The sequence below is a fragment of the Misgurnus anguillicaudatus genome, chromosome 25 (genome assembly GCF_027580225.2).
Source record: "Misgurnus anguillicaudatus chromosome 25, ASM2758022v2, whole genome shotgun sequence".
Taxonomy (NCBI): Eukaryota; Metazoa; Chordata; class Actinopteri; order Cypriniformes; family Cobitidae; genus Misgurnus; species Misgurnus anguillicaudatus.
In genome coordinates this window covers 12,120,221-12,137,360 of record NC_073361.2, presented here as the reverse complement: position 1 = coordinate 12,137,360, position 17,140 = coordinate 12,120,221, and the positions used below count along the sequence as shown (strand labels likewise).

General features: G+C 35.6%; 1 protein-coding gene across 1 annotated transcript in view; it reads left to right on the top strand.

Annotated features, from left to right (window-relative positions):
• Positions 1–17,140, top strand: part of piezo2a (piezo-type mechanosensitive ion channel component 2a) — a 149,335-nt gene that overhangs the window by 73,529 nt on the left and 58,666 nt on the right. Inside the window, exons 5-7 of the mRNA XM_073864229.1 lie at positions 629–788; positions 10,262–10,547; positions 15,547–15,760. Coding sequence (XP_073720330.1) covers positions 629–788; positions 10,262–10,547; positions 15,547–15,760 — 660 coding nt within the window. The remainder of the gene's footprint in view (positions 1–628; positions 789–10,261; positions 10,548–15,546; positions 15,761–17,140) is intronic.

The following is a 17,140-nucleotide window of genomic DNA, read 5'->3' as shown; positions in this document are numbered from 1 at the left end:
TCTGATCTCTAACAAAATGCATTATTTTTATTATTATAAAAAATATTTTTAAAGAAAAATACCCATATTTAAAAGTTTATAAGCAGAGAAAAAAATATAGGATGAAAAGTTTTTGTCCCCGTTTTGTTTGTTTGTTTGTTTATTGTTTGTTTGAAAGCAGAGAGTCTGTTCTTTCATTTGTATGTTTATTGTTTATATAATTTTAGAAGAAATTTTTTTCTGGAATGCATTTGGTGAAACTTTTGTGAAAATTACAAAAAAAAAAAATGCTGGCAAGCCACCTTTCCAAAAAAAGGCAGGCAGCGAATGAGTCACTGAAAAAAATGATTCATTCAATTTACTAATTTTTTTTAAGGTAAGTGGTCGCAATCAATTTATTTAAGCTACATTTAAACAAAAGTTTTGTTTTGTATTTCAAATTTTTTTGTTTAAATGTAGCTTAAATAAATTGACTGCGACCACTTACCATAAAAAAATGTAGTAAATTGAATGAATAATTTTTTCAGTGTATGTCTGTTTCTTGGGATCAAGCCCTTTGCTTTGCTAATGCAATGCTCCACCAGTTGAGCTACAAGAACTCATATACATTGCACATATAGATCAATAATTGTATGTTTTTTTTCTGTAGTGTGCGAGGTGCAGATGCTGGCAACGGGATCCGCGTGTTTATTCCAGATATCGGCATGTTCGTGGTGGGTCTGGTCACGTGGCTTTTGTGCCGCAGTCTGGAGAAGCCGCAGGTGAAGGACGTGTCACAGCACAACAGTGACTTTGAGGTGGACAACCAGGTGAGAAGTCACACCCCATTATTCCATTATCATTACACACTCTCAAAACCATTTTCATACGGTTTTGTTGTTTTCTACAATGACAGGAAGTATGACTTTTCTTATTTACATTCTTACCAGATGTTTCACAACAAAAGAACTTAACAGTGCACAAACTATATTACTGCAAATACCTGCCGTTAGTAATACATAATATTGAGCCATAGCTCTAAAATAAGTAAATGTAATTATTACTAAATGTAATTGGTTTTTGAGGAACAGAGTTTAGGTCTTACAGCCACTTATGTGACTTATGTGTTGGCTCTGTTATTCTCACACAACCTAACATCAACAGCTCTCCACGCAAGCATTGAGCCAAAGGCTTACAGTTCATCTTCCTCTCTCACTGCAGGAGACTTTTCACATCCAGGTAAACTCAAAAGACCATGTTGGCCATATATCGTGAAACTCTGAAGAGAATAACAATATGAATCAGTTTCCGTCTGGATGAATGCAAGCCAGAGATCACTTTGTGCAAGTGCTTTTACCAAGACTGTCATGCTTTCCCCTTATTATGTCTGGGACATGATGCAATGAACATTAGGGCCTTGGAAACATCCCTGGTGAAAGAGGTTAAAGACAGAGTTTGATCACCTCATGTATGATAAATGCAGTTTTACTTTCACACAGGGATGTAGAATTCAAAAAAGGATCGAGAGCAGAGCACAGTAATGTCTTTTAAAGCCTATTTTTCACCCACACCCGTCTCTTAACCAAATAGGGAGGACCCAATATAAAACTTGTGACCCTGCCTGTGAAATCCAGGTTAAAGTCTCATCATCTAATTATGAGATTAGGAGCATCAAAGTTTGATTTTATTCATTGATTTCACATTGATTTCAATCTTTGACATGACTTTACTTTACATTATTATCTTTACAGAATGTTCTTAAAGGGGTAGTTCAACAAATAATGAAAATAACCCATTGATTTAATCTATTAGTTTTACCAGTGATTTAAAGTTATGAATGTGGTAATTTTTGTGGTAAATTTGGATTTTTTTTTTTTTAATTAACTGAGCTGACTCTGTCAACTTCAAACAGGTGTAGCTCTGTCATGTTTTGTCAGATTCCAACAAATCATGCATTGTTTTGAAGTTTTTTTTAAATAGAGAATATCAAAATATAAATAACAAATTTTTGAAAATTTGCTCATTCCGACTCAATTTGCCAGCACTGGTCACAAATGATGCAGCAGCAAACAGAAACGGAGAAAGAAAAGGGTCTTCTGAAAGGAAAATGTATATGAAAAACAATGGCTGATGGTTCTGTCGAAGAATTTAAACAGGCTGGTGTAACCATACATTTGCATAAAGCATCTTTATTTGTCCATGCCCATGTTGATTAGAGTATTAAAAACTTAAAAAAGTGTTAAATGAAGGTAAATTTAGAACAGATAAAAATGTGTGATTAATTTACGATTAATTGTGAGTTTACTCATGTTTCAATTATTCCTATATATATAAGGAATATATAATTGAAACATTAAAAAATGTTATATATATATATATATATTGATTATTTTTGTCAATAAGTTGAATAGTCAAATGATTTTTATATACATTTGTTTGATGCCTGAAGAAGATCGAGAGATCGATACGTTGCTATAAAGCAATAAACCCTTTTATTTTTGCAAGTGGATAGTGTGCGGGACCTCTCTTTTTTTATTTGTTGATATTTGGACTTTCGTGTCCTGCTCTCCTACGCACCTATCATACACAGATGTGTGACGTTTGTGTGATTTGATATATACATAATTCACCAACAAATAATAAATGTAACATCTGCCATTTATGACAACATTTTATTTAAGCACGTGAAAAATAAAGTAGAAATGCCAAGGAAAATATAACAAATAACACAAAAACAAGTAAACATAAATTCAGCTTACATAAACCTGGAGGCTTAACCAACAAAATAGCCATTTATTAATAATTGAAATTAAATAAGTACAATAAAAATAAATTAAACTGAATAAGCATCAACTTTAACAGCTAGTGAACTTTTCTAAAGTTCCAGGTATAATAACAAGTTTAGTTTCGATAAATCCTATATTAAAACATTTCCGTCTGCTGCTATTGTCTTTTGCAACATTAAACTGTATAATTGTGTAATGTGTGTTTTATAGACATTGCACGTGATTCATAACATGATCAAACACCTGCTGGTATTATACTGTTTCATCATGTTTATTTCCATTTAGTTTTTATAATCATATTTAATGAAATACCTGCAGCTAAAAATGGCATTTAAAAACTACATAACAACAAACTGCCAAAAATAGCAAAATTTGTAAAACTGGTATGGGAATTAAGATATTTGGTCTGAATATTACGTCAGCACTTTCTCACACGTACGGATCCCCCAAGGCATAAAGAAACAAATGTGTTGTTTTGATTCATTTCTCCTCACCTCCTACCACACAGTCACCTTTACCTCCTAACAACACTGACCGCCTGCTCTCTCCTTCAACTTGGCATAAATAGCACCTCAGTCGACTTCTCACAACTAACTTTGCAATCAGGGTTTGTTTATCCAGGTGAACTTTATGTTTGATGTTGATCTGATGTATAGGGGACTACTCACATAGTGCATGCAGATTTATTTGGCTTGTTGAAGACAGATGTCTCCTTTAGCTCAGCTGGTAGAGCATTGCAATAGCAGTGTAAAGGTCATTGGTTTGATCCTGGAGAACACACATGCTGATAAAATGTATAGTTTGAATAAAAGCATCTGTCAAGTTCGTAAATGTAATGCATATCAATGCATTATAAACGCTGCACATCATAACAACTGCATAGCAATGCCCTTGCAAGAGCCCATTATAATTTGCTGCTTAGTGTACCTGTGGCACTGCATAAAGGTCATGGGTTCGATTTGGGAGCACACAGTCACTTGTCAAATGTGGTCTGCATATGATATCTCTTCATGTAATGCTCCATAACTTAATTCTGCATAATAAATCACATCAGCTACTGAATCTGAATTTGTGTAAACCAGGAAGATTGCATCCATGCAACATGATTTCTTTTGCCACTTTTACCACCTCAACATTTCCTAATCTCTCTTTTTTCTTTCTGCCGTTCACAATGCATTTGCATTCCAACACTTAAGGTGGGTGGGTTGTGTGTGTATGCGTGCAGAAGGTTCACATCTGGAATACATTTGCCGGTGTTGTTTTTTCGGTGGCTGTGCTTAAATTACCAACCCCCCAATCCTTTCGATTTCTTTCTGTTGCTCGCTTTTTCTTGCGATATATTCGTCTTTCTCTGACTGATTATTTTGCGTTTTAAAGTTTTTTGTTTGCTGAACAGATGCCCAGCTGGACTGCCCAGGCCGGGTGGAGGTTCTGTATTGATACGTAAACACGCACACATGGGCAGATGGGAGGTGGAGGTGTTCTGCTAAAGTTTACTGGCAGTGTAGCGGTGATAAAATGCTGGAATGCTCTCCCACATGCTCTGAACTTTATGGCTTGTGACATAAAGATAATTAAGAGCATGCTGTAAGTGTTAAAAGGTGTGTATATCAAGTCAAGTAGTTTTATTATCACTGTTTTTACTCCAAAAGCTGAGAACAGGAAAGAGCATTGTTTTCTTAAAAAAATTCATTTAAAAATGGTCAGAATTGGTCCCTAGATGTCACTGGGCAGTACCCTTTAAAATACAGGAACAGATATGCCAGCAATTTGTACCTTTGAGGTACTAATATGAACTCTTTAGATCAAAGGTGCCCAAACCAAAGTTGGCCCGCAATGACCTTTACTTTGGGCCGTCGTGCCATTTGAGATAAGGAAAAAGAATAAACGTCATTGACACAGATGTTCATATTTCTAATTAAACATTTTAATATATTCAAAATATCAAAATATTTGTACATTACAAAAATGTAAATTGAAATTAAATCAGTCCCTCCAGAAAAACAGGATTATGCGATCGCATGATTTAATGCATAATCAGACAATGTCTGCATAGTTATGCGGGAGCCGCATTTTTCAAATACGCTGCACTTTCGCTGCATAAATTGCAGATTTCTGTGCGCAAAACATGCTGGGATTGCATGATTTCATAATCCCCGCATTTTCGTAGCAAAAATCACAGATATTTTAGCAGAAAGTTGAAAAATGTTGCATTTACTTCACACAAGCGCAGCCATGTCACCTGTTGCCAAGGGAACGTTATAAAGTGACGTGATTATGTGACGTGAACATCATTGAAAAGCTGCGAACAGTTTTTGCAAGTTCCCGCAATTTTTGCAAGTTAAAAAAAATGCATAAATATCATGCATATTCCATCGCATTTTTAAAGAAAACGTACCGCAAGATCAAGGATTTTTGCCCGCAACAATCACAAAAAAAAATTCTGGAAGGACTGTTAAATTGAAGTGAATATTTTTTATGTACATGCATACTTATAGGTGTATAGCATGCATCACGCATATTTTTTAAAAATAGTTACAATTGAAAATAAAACTGCATTAGTTATGCATAAACTACGGAGCCCCTAAAGGGGACATGGAGCAAAAATTAAATAAAGTTTAGTTTCGCATGCTCACGTGAAACTATTGCATGCTCACGTGAAGTTATCGCGTGCTCACGTGGAACTATCGCATGCGCACGTGAAACTTTCGTTTTCGCGTGCGCACGCGATAGTTTCACGTGTGCGCGCAAGAGTTTCACGTGAGCGCGCGAAACTAAACTTTATTTAATTTTTGCTCCATGTCCCCTTAGGGGCTCCGTAGTTTAAACATAATAAAAATATTCACGTACGCGAAACTACACTTAAAAATAAATTCTGTACATGAAGGTTTTTTTACTCCAATGTCTCCTTAGGGGCTCGGTAATAAACAGAGTAATGTTTGTTTATTTATTTTTTAAATATTACAAAATTATAAATTAGGGGAATCAGGGCAACTTTAATTTTAATATAACACAGCAGCATTTACAGGTTTGATTTTTTGCCCTTGGTAGGAAAAAAATTCGGACTCCCTTGCTTTAGGTGCAAAGCTGTACTTTTTAAAAGGGTACAGCCCCAGTGACAGCTTGGGACCATGCTGAGTTCTCAAGAAATATGTATTTCTAAAAGTAAGCAATAGGCAATAAATACTAGACTTTTTATAGGGGCTGACCAGTATTATTTATCTTTGACTGAAACTCTAGATAGCCTTGAGGTTATGGCAAAATTAATTTTATTTATGAAATTGACTCTTTTATTTGGCAGATGTTATTATCATTATCCCAAACTATCTACAGTGAATTCAAGCTAAAAACAAATTCAGTATGTGTGTTACTTGGGAATCAAACCCATGACCTTCAAATGTCATTATGTTCTAGTGAACCAAGCTCCAAAAAGTTCATCTATCCATCATTAAAGTAATCCATATAGAGATCATATACGAAGTTCATTTATAGTTGCACGTCAATGATGTCAAATCTCATTCCTTCCTGTGTGTGCCACAACACAAGCTTATAACAAGTCACCAGATCATATTGTTCATATTTTGATGAACTATTCCTTTAATCATTTCGATTGCCTCATTTCTTTGGCGTCCATGAAAGGAATGCAGACAGGGATGGTTGTTGTCTTTTATCAATGTTTCTGATTAACCAGACACACATGAGAAATCTCTTGAAAACACAAATAAACACCAGTACAGGTTGCAGAGCTAGAGAAATGAAAGCGGTCGCTTGGTTTTTGTCCTTGCTGAAGCTTTTCCAGAATGTGTTTTTCTGTAACTTTGCTTTTTAACGTGACCTCTTAAACGAAACTGCACACAGCACTTATTCATTATAGAAATCTGGTAAATATACTTGAGGCGAATACTGTCATTGGTTCTCGCAAATAAACAACTGATTCAGTCCAGCAGTCCTCATATTATTTCAATCTGGGTATATTTAACACAGCACAGAGTTAGGCCAGCTAGAGGGTTTGTCGGGTGAAAATCTGACCTTAGTAATAGAAGAGAAACTGTGTTGCGATCAACAAGCGTCTCTTGATCTCTTGCCCGGCCTGTAATATGTCAATGCGAACCAGCACCGAATGTCTGTTTGCGGAAATAAGACTAATAACTTTCGGATTGAATTCCTCATATGGAGCCAAATGTATATTAGGTTCAGTTATGTTAATCCCAAATCACTTAAGCCTGAGTTTATTTATAATGTGAGGAAAATCATCAGGTGGCATCACTTCTTATGCCAGCCCTCCACCAATATGAATTACGTATATTTTAATATCCAAAACAAGGCTCAACAAAATTTTGCTTTTCTCTCATCTCTCATCGATTCACGAGACCACGGGCGCTCACCCAAGAAAAATGTTTGTCTAAGCCTGACGGATGTTGCTTTTGTAATAGAAATCTATTCTTACAGTTGGAATTGAGTTTTGGTGAGTTATGGGTTTGAATTTGATTATATTTTATGTACCTTAAAGGACTTACTTTAGCTAACCTTCCCTAGGGGTACTAGATTTACCTTTGGTTTTATTCAATATTTTACTTAACTTTGTTCTGTAGTACATGGAACCTTGTATGGTTAAATACATATACATCACTTTACTTTTATTAGAAGAAATTCAATACACCTTTGCATGGAATCGATTGGGTGAGGTGTTGAATGACGTAATCCATGTAATTATGATTGACAGGAGTTCTGGTCAATGGCAGGTATCTGGAAAAGATATATAATGGCAAAGGGATTGAAATTGGGAGAGAACAGATAGAAAGTCCCTTTAGGAAAGTCGCACCACTAGGCGGACGAAATTTAGCTTTATTTCGTGCCTTGAACACAAATATCTTTTTCGTGTCACTGTAAACTTCCGTGGCATGACTTTTTTTTCATTTCATTTTATGTATTGTTTTCTCATTGTTTTTTCCTATTTTCTTACCATTGTCGCTTGGGGTTGGGGTTAGAATCACTACAAACCCCAACTCTAGGCGAGAATAGTTTTAAAAGCGGAAGAAAAACATGTAGAAACCAATACATAAAAGTACATCCTAACCCAAACCCCAAATCTAACCCAACCCCAAGCGGCAATGATTTAAAAATATCAAAAAAAGAGAAAACAATACATAAAATTACACGAAAAAGAAAGTCATGCCACGGACACGAAAAAGAACGAAAAAAACTGAACTGAACACGAATAAATTAATAAAACATGTTGTGACTATAACACAACTTTCCATGAGATCATGTTGCATTTACTGTACCAACTTTTGTTTCTTAAGCTCAAATTGCACTAAAAATAACCTATTATCAAGGTAATTTCAGCTAGTGCACAGCTTTTTTATACATTACAGCAGTAAAGATACAGCCATAAGAACAAAGAAAAAATTAAAAATATAAATACAATGCCAGGGATACACAGATGACAGATGAATGCAAACATATAGAGAAATAAATGAGGTATAGAGATACGTAGTTGTCATTACTTTGGGAAAAGTAGAGATTCAAATTATTTCCATATACTTGTCTAAATCATCTTTAAATGAAGAATATAGAGGTTTGGATCCAGTACATTTTGCTTATGCATGTGAAATTTAGCTAGAAGGAAACATGAATTAATTACTTAAAATGTACCTGCATGCTCTTTCAACCAGTCAAACAATCCAAAGAAAACATCTTTAAAACAAAAATATAAATCGCTAACAAAGTTGGCAATTGCCTCACATGACTCTGTACAGAGCCCCTCCCCCAGATAATCATCATCCTTTATCAGTTGATGATTGGTTCCCTTAACTGGTAGGCGGGACTTCTGGTAGGCCAGACCTAGGAAGGCTCGATATTTGAAGATAGCAGCCTTTAAAGGCCACGAAGCGAACTGAAGTGACTGAGACGGTTTAGCCTACGGGGGAAGTTGCGTCACTTGGCGTTATTAACACATTGATACAGACTAAACTATCCTACAGTATGTGAAATTCACCAACCTTAAAAATATGCAAAACGCAAAATGCACAATATTACAGCAATAATATTAATTCACATCACTAAAACATCATTTATAATAGTAAAACAGTCACAAGAACCTTTAATTTTCAAAATATACACTTTTATTTATCTACAGTTTTCAATGTTTATTTCAAAATACTCAGACATCACGGGCGCGCATTGAATCTTGGGATAGCCAAGGCTGTGAAGGATACTTCTATGGATCCTTGGTTTCAGGGGGGAAAAGGACAAATTTGGAGGCTTGTGTGTGAAGGAGCCTTCAAATTAGGACAGCCTTCATCGCGGCCCGGTGATGTCATTTGCTTTCATATGGCCTTGGAAGGCTGCAGCCCCTGAATTGTCATGCACCCATTGTCTCCTATTCATAGTACTAGTAATTGTTGCTCAATCTTGTTATATCCAATACTTTAACCAGAACATAGAAACAAACAAACATAATACAGAATGTTATAGTTACACATTTCACTTATTTCTAAGCAATATTTTTGCAATATACAGACACAAATGATATCTTAAACATGTAAGTTTTTTTCTCTTATCTAGAGTCTACTAGACTAAACAACTGAGACTACAGTTTTTACTTCAGGATAATAAACTTGCATTGAAGAGGAGATCCATATCTAGTGATCAGAATATGATATTTGGGTATGAGTTCAATCATTTGGAAAATCCCTGGCAACCAACACTTTATTGTTCAAAAGAAGAACGAGGTTGTTCATATACTATTTTTTTTTACAAACACTTAAAAGGTGATTTAATCAGGATTTACTCAAGCCAGACATTCCTCCTGTTTATAGTATTTCTGGATTCGAGTTAACGTTATTATGAAGGTTTTTGGGACCACTTAAATTGTTTATTTTTGAAAGAAATCTTGGAAGAATGCTCATTCTTATATAAAGTACTACTGTAAATGACTTTAATAATTCAAGTTTGGTCTTATATATTTTTATGTAGCCAAGTTTAATGCTTCTTATAGCATTCTCAATATTTTGTCTGTTTTCTTTTTTGTTATGCATGTTACCACAGTATTATTGAGACAAGGAAGTAAAGGGTGAGGTAATATTACATCATAGAGATAGCAGTGGAAATCTGTGTACGCCTCTAAATTTTAATCTCAGTGGTCTGGTACATATCACAGACTGATACAACAGTATCTCACACTTCATACGGACCAGTCAAATGAAAATAAATGCTAAAATGTTCAGCCAAAACATGTTATGCAAGCAGGACTAGCTACAACAGAGGAAGGAAAGACCACATTGTATATTTGTGTTGTGATTTTTATCCAATGAAATAAACAGAAGTTATTACTTTCAATAACAAAATATAGATTATACACTGTTGCTGTAATAAAATGTGGAGTCCATCACAGCTCACGTGTCTGCTGTTTAAAGATTAAATAAATGTATGTAAATAAATCTGTTTTTTTAAACCAGGCAATTCCTGTAACCGTTGTATGCCTAATAGTTCAATCTCTGATTCCATCTTTTCAGGAAAAGGAGGATGAAGAAGAAGAAGAGAATAAAGATGAGAAACTGGAGCTTGAAGATGAGCTGCTGTTTGAAGATTTCGAGCTGGCCGATGAAGACTGTGAACTTCCTGATGATGAGGAAGTGGACATCGAAGATGGAGAATTTGAGGAGCCTGATGGCGAAGAAAGCACAAAAATAAAGATCCTGCGACAGATAGCGGACGTGGCGTCCAAACTCAAAGAAATCGTTGGCAATCTGATTACCACTGCAGGAAAAGTAGTCGTAACCATATTACTGGGTCTCACGGGTAGGTAGTGTTGAGATAGACTTCACTCACGACATGAAATCAATAGGTAGCATTCATTTACAAATTGCAGGTGAAAGGGACAAACTGATGTGCATTGTTATATAGAAGATGATTTTTAATTATTAAAATATGTAAAAATGTAAAAAGGTTCAACCTTTAAGTCATCAACCAAGATTAGTGGAGTGTTCTTTTATTTTTCCAAAATTACAATGTAATATTTGTATTATAAAATTAAAGTACTTTATATTGTGCTGTATTCCAAAACTTCTAACACCATTAGTATTATCCTTAGTCATGCCAAACTAAAAAATATATAGTATATGCTTATCTGGTAACTGTTGGCTATGTAAGATTTTGACACCAGCGTGTGTTGTTTAAAACGGTTAGTTCCATTCCTTGATTCTGATTGGTCGATAGCTGTGATTTATTTACAATAAATCACATCTATGACCACTGCACCCAACGATTCTGTGTATCACTGGTCTGGTACACACTGCAAACTTTTGGGAGTGACAACCGCATTAAAATGCGGGAGTGAATCCCCTAAATGTTCGTTTCATGTCTGTACGGAACAAGACTCACTCCCAAAAATGTGATGATTGACACAGAAATAACCATAGCAACATTCTGCCGACTCACAGCTTTGGCCAAAATAATAACAGCATTGTGTTTTGCAATAAACACAAGACGGAGGTCTTGGCGTTGTGTATTTTACGCTTTTGTGAGGCTGCTTCACAGCGCGGAGCGCGCAGTCTAGCAGTGTTGCAAGGTCCTCGTCTTTTTTGTACGTAAATACCATTTTGGCGCTTAACCGTTTATGGTTTTGGCTCATGAAGCGATCAAGTTTTTTGTGTTAATAAAGTGTGAAGGTGCCGGTCCAAATATGTTGATCTTTGAGGTAAAGCATTCGGTTTATTATTGGATTTTTCTTGTTCGCTGTTTTTTTAGTGCAAGATCTGGCAACACTAGTCAGCAAACGCTCGTGCCTGTCATTTTCTGATCCGCGCATACAGAAGACTTTTTCCTCTTCTAAGCATTTATTTTTTCAGAAGAGAGACCTGTCCTGTTTATGATGAACGTTTAAACACTTGATTAACTACTCGTTGTTCAGTTCGGTTATGTACACACTGTGCAGAGTTTTTGTAAATTCGGTTGTCACTACCTGCATTTTGCGGGAGTTAATTCGGTTGTAGAATGCGGTTGTGAGTCCAGTAAATTACTGAACTGTGTGTGTACAGAACAGGATTAAGCATTAAAAGGTGACGTGACAACCGCATTAATATATAGTGTGTACGGGACTGTGCAGCTCCCTTATCAAAGTGAAACACTGTTGCTGTTCATATCGGCCAGGGACTATTTTTTTCCTGCGTGATTTTTACTTTAAAAGTTGTGTTAGAACAGCTTTGATATTTGTATTGTGCAATAACCGTTTTATAAAATCAAAAAGGTACTCAAGGCTACTGTTGTATTGTAAATAAACCACGGAAGGGGTTGTTGTAGACCAGGGGTCGGCAACAGGCGGCCCGCGGGCCAAAAGTGGCCCGCCAGCAATATTTTCTGGCCCGCCGGATTAATTTGAAGTCCGTTTTTTAATTTTTTTTTAATCAGACTTTTTTATTTTACAATAACAGTTTACAAAAATGGCCCCGTGTATCATTCGTTTTTTCAAATCAAAACCAAAAAGAAAATAAAGAAAAACGACTTGTTTTTCTATTATTTATTTACTGAACTAAAATCAAACGACTCGTTTTCTAAATGTGCGCTCAGATCAAAAATAAAAAAATGAATGAAAACGGGTTCGGACAAATTTTAATTGAACACCTTAGCAGACATATACCAATGAAATAAATTTAAACAGGTCAGGTACTAACAGATTACATTTTAATAAGGGTTTTAATAAGGGTTTGAATAGCAACCATGCTTTCCTGTAAGTCTCATTCGCTTACAGTCCGACTTTTGAACTTTTTTCATTGTTATTTATTCGCGTATAACACACTGACAAATAATATGTATTACCTGATAAAAAAACATTTGCACTAAATGCTGCACAAAACTCTTCCTCTGGCCCAGAGGTCCCCAACCACCGGGTCATGGACAAGTTGCCACCGGCTCGCAAGAATGTCCTGAAAAAAATGCGTATAATAGCTATCTTAACGGGCCGCTTTTTCTCGTTCTCTTTCTCTACCAGCGCATCCGCGATCATAACTGTCATTAGAGTTTGAGCATACTTCTAAAACACAATCGATCAAATAATTGCAGAGGTATGACTTCATGAATCATTTGCAAATTTACCTCGTAAATCATGTCAATGCATCACGCGTGAAGACGTTAAACTCCGTGACATTGCAAATTACTGAAAAGTAATTGCTGGCTTTTAGAAACCACTACAAAATATGATAAAATTAAACTCTTTTACTGCAGTAATACTTTAACTTATACACTTTTAAAGTAGATTTGAAAGGAATACTGTTGTGTTCTGCTACTTGAACTTGGGGCTCGAGCCCGACCTAAGGTTCGACCTGCCTTCGAGAACAGCAAGTCAAGTTCTATTACCGTTAATTATTAAGACTAAATGGGCACGTAAATTCGTTAAAAAAATGAAAGTAATCCGCCAAAATATGGTTTTACATGTCTATTAAAATAAAGCCATAGTTCTTTGATCTTTACCTCCGTTTAAAACGTAATAAATTTGGCAAAGGAGGATGTTCAGCAATTTGAACAGCAACTCCGCAACCAACTATGGTTTCGGTTTATGATGGTTAGAAATTTGAGTGAGAGGCTTTGTCCTATTTAATTTATTATTTATATTTCATTATAAATACAATGAATACAATGTTAAAATAATATTTTTATTGGCACGAACACAATTTTTGTATAACATTTAAAATTATCTGTCTCTTTTCGTTAGAGACATTTGAATGTGAGATTCTGGAAACGTGACGTTAAATTTTGCGGACCCGTCAGGTCGGGAAATAAAGCGGGTGAACACAAAGTGTATGAATGTATGAATAGAACCTTGTCGGAGCTGGACAAAAAACAGTCCAGCGGAGACCTCCTTAAACCTTAGGTGTGTATGTGTGTGTCCCGGATAAATATTAATAAAAAAAGGAATAGTTCAAAAGTCGGACTGTAAGAGTATTTCATGAGAGCATAAATGCCTGTAATATTACCACTATAGTACTTGATCTGTTTAAAATGATTTCATTGATATATTATGCCTATAAAGGAGTTAAATAAAAAAAATGTCTAATCCAGTAATTAATTTTTTTATCTGAGCACACAATCAGAAAACCCGTGGTGGTTAATTTTTTCATTTTTGTTTTTAATTTGGAAAAAAAAAACGATTGAACGAATGATACACAGACCCATTACCATGTTTTTAGCAATTTTTAATGCCGTCTTTCGTCTTTTAAATAGGAAATAAAGACAATGTTTCTTGACAAAAGATCAGATAGCCTATACTAGGCTAATTCAAAATAAGACGTAAGTGTGCCAACAACAGTTGGCCCGCCATCTACTGGCTAAAAAAAATATTGGCCCGCGGCCAAAGTTACTTGCCGACCCCTGGTGTAGACTCTACGTCTTGTTGTGCCTAACAACGTCCTTCGGCCGTTACTTATTCCATGATTTAGCACTAGCCTGAAGTACCTTATTGCTTGATATTTTACATGATATTTTATTATTCGGAAATGCTAATGCGATTTTAAAGCTAGTCAGACATTTAGTTTTAGTGAATGATAACTTGAGGCGACTTGGGGCAGTGTCCCGGACAGGCTTTCGATTAATCTAGGACTAGGCCTTAGTTATATTAGGACATTTAAATAGTTTTTACAAACATATTTTACCAAACACAACAGTGGTGTGCATCTTGAGACAAAACAGTGGCACCGATGTATGTTAGGAAATGTCAGTGCAAGATGTTTTAACTCTTTCCCCGCCATTGACGAGTTATCTCGTCAATTAAGAGAAAACATTCGCATAAAAAAGTGTTCCTGATGAATTTTAATGTATATCTGTAATACCGTGATTATCCACTAGATGGCACACTTACCCAATTTACAAAAAACTGAACAAAAAATTATTTACTAATTTTAAACTCTGGGTATGTTTTGATAATCGTTCTGAATCTGATTTCTAACAAAATTTCTTAACAAAAATGCAATTATTTAAGCTTTTTGCTAATTTTTATTTTATTTTTTAAAGTGTGCACGTGAAACTATCGAGTTTAGTTTCGTATGCGCACATGAAACAATCACGCGCGCACGCAAAAGTTTCAACTGAGGACGCGCAACTAAACTTTAGATATTTTTTACCCCAATGTCACCTTAGGGGCTCGGTATATTTAGATAGGATAAAAAGTTTTTTTTCGCTGTTTTGTTTGTTTGTTTGAAAGCAGAGGGTCTGTTCTTTCATTTGATATATTTTTATGTTTAAATATTTTTAGAAAATTTTCCTGGAAGGCTTTTGTGAAACTTTTGTGAAAATCACAAAAAATGCTGGCGGGCAACTTTTCAAAAAATGACTGGCAGGGAAAATTAATGAGTTAATGAGTTAAATTAAAGCAGTTCAAACATGCATTTTAGTCTGGGACTAAACTTAAGCCCTGTCTGGGAAACCGTCCCTATAGAATATAGTTATATGGACTATGGACTAAACAACTAAAAGTGGGGATAAACTAAAAAAAGTATAATTTTAATGTATATAATTATTGTTTATATATTTTTATCATAATTTATAATTAAATGAACATTTATATATATTTTATATTTAATGCTATTTTAATGGTAGATTGTGACAAATGCTTTTGCTTTATTTTTTGTTCTATGAAAGAAAGAAAATCGTATGGGTTTGGATCAAGCAAGTAATGACATAATTTTTGTTGCTAACTTTTTGTGAATTCTTGAGGCTCTGCACTTGACTTATTTTTGTTGGTTTTGAGTCTGTGATATACTTTTAATATTTATATAATTTCTTTGACCTTTTTCGGATCTCGTTTCAGGTATAATGTTGCCCTCCCTGACCTCCACTGTCTATTTCTTCACCTTTTTGGGCCTGTGCACCTGGTGGTCTTTCTGTCGCACCTTCGACCCGCTTCTCTTCAGCTGTCTGTGTGTTCTCATGGCCATCTTCAGCGCTGGTCACCTCATTATGCTCTACCTCTACCAATTTCAGTTTTTCCAGGAGTCTGTCCCAGCAGGAAACAGTTATGCCAGGTAAGACAATACCTCCAGTGCCTCAGGCACATTTAATGGATATGTCATAATTTTGGGTCTCAATAACTGGTACTTTTCAGATCAGTATTGTGGCAGTTCTCCCTTTCCCACATGTCAAGGCTTTTTCACTAAACTTAATCAGATTTGCTTGACTGTGTGGTGCTTTATGCCAAGCAGGGATGCAGGAAAGTTAGTTGTGTGATTTTGCACATGAAAGGTTTTCATGCCAACCGCAACATGGTCTAAAACGTATGTCCAATAAGTTACTATAACCAATGAGATTAAAGTGTCGTTTGAAAATGGAGCACAATGGAAATGGAAAATGAAATTACAATGCTCAGGCAAACGGGAACCGTATTGTACATGTGAGTCCAGCGGCCTGCAGACTGATGGGCTCAGTCATGTTTATTTAGTGATCTACTCTGTTATGTAATGTGACATTACAGTGACTGGCATCCGGTGTCAGCATTAATGCTACAGTATGTGCACTGATCTCTTGTTACAGCATGCGGCATGGTTCAAAAGCCATGATTTAAAAACATTTGGTGCACCATTTTGCTTTTATAATCAAATTTTATTGACAGGTCAAAATGTTTAAGTGGTAGAGATGAATTAGTTTTAAGCTCATTTTTGAAAGAGTTGCCATCTAGATCTCAACATCTATGGAGTTGATTTTGAATCTCACTCTCAGGACCTTTAATCTGTCTCTTTTGTCCACTTTCTACCACTTCTGTCCTGATTACTTTGAGGGGTGGTCTGTGGGCGAGTCCCTCTGCTTTCGTTTAAATGCAAGCTGTAGTAATGACAGGTTTAAATTGGTGCGCACTAAAATGATGTCAGAGTCCGCTGCTTGTGTTGTTAGTAAACATGCTGCACAGTGTTTTGCACATCTATATGTAAGAGCTTTCTCTGATAATTCAGAGCAATTGATAAAATGAGCTCATGCAACTTTTAAACACTCCCAAAATGAAACAAAAATGAAAAAAGCTGAGAGCAACCACTTCAGTTTTATCAATGAAAGCCTAAAGATTGCGCTGGACACTGTGGGTTTGCGCTAGAAGTAAGGTCTGGTGTAAAAACATTGTGCTTGGTACATCACCTTAAATCAATAGGCCAAGAGTAAACGGTCTTTTGTGGCTGTTTGAACATATTCGACCACATGCACCACAAAAGCAGTCCGGTTGAACCACATTCAGAGGTAGTCAAAAGTGGACAAGCTCAAAATGTTTTGTCTTTAATGTTGTCCACCTGTGATCCGATCGACCAAAAAACATCTTAATACAAGGTGTAAACACCCTCTAAAATGCTGGGTTGTTTTAAACCCATTCTGGCTAAATATTGAACAGAACACATTGCTTGATTAAAAAGTACCCAACGTTA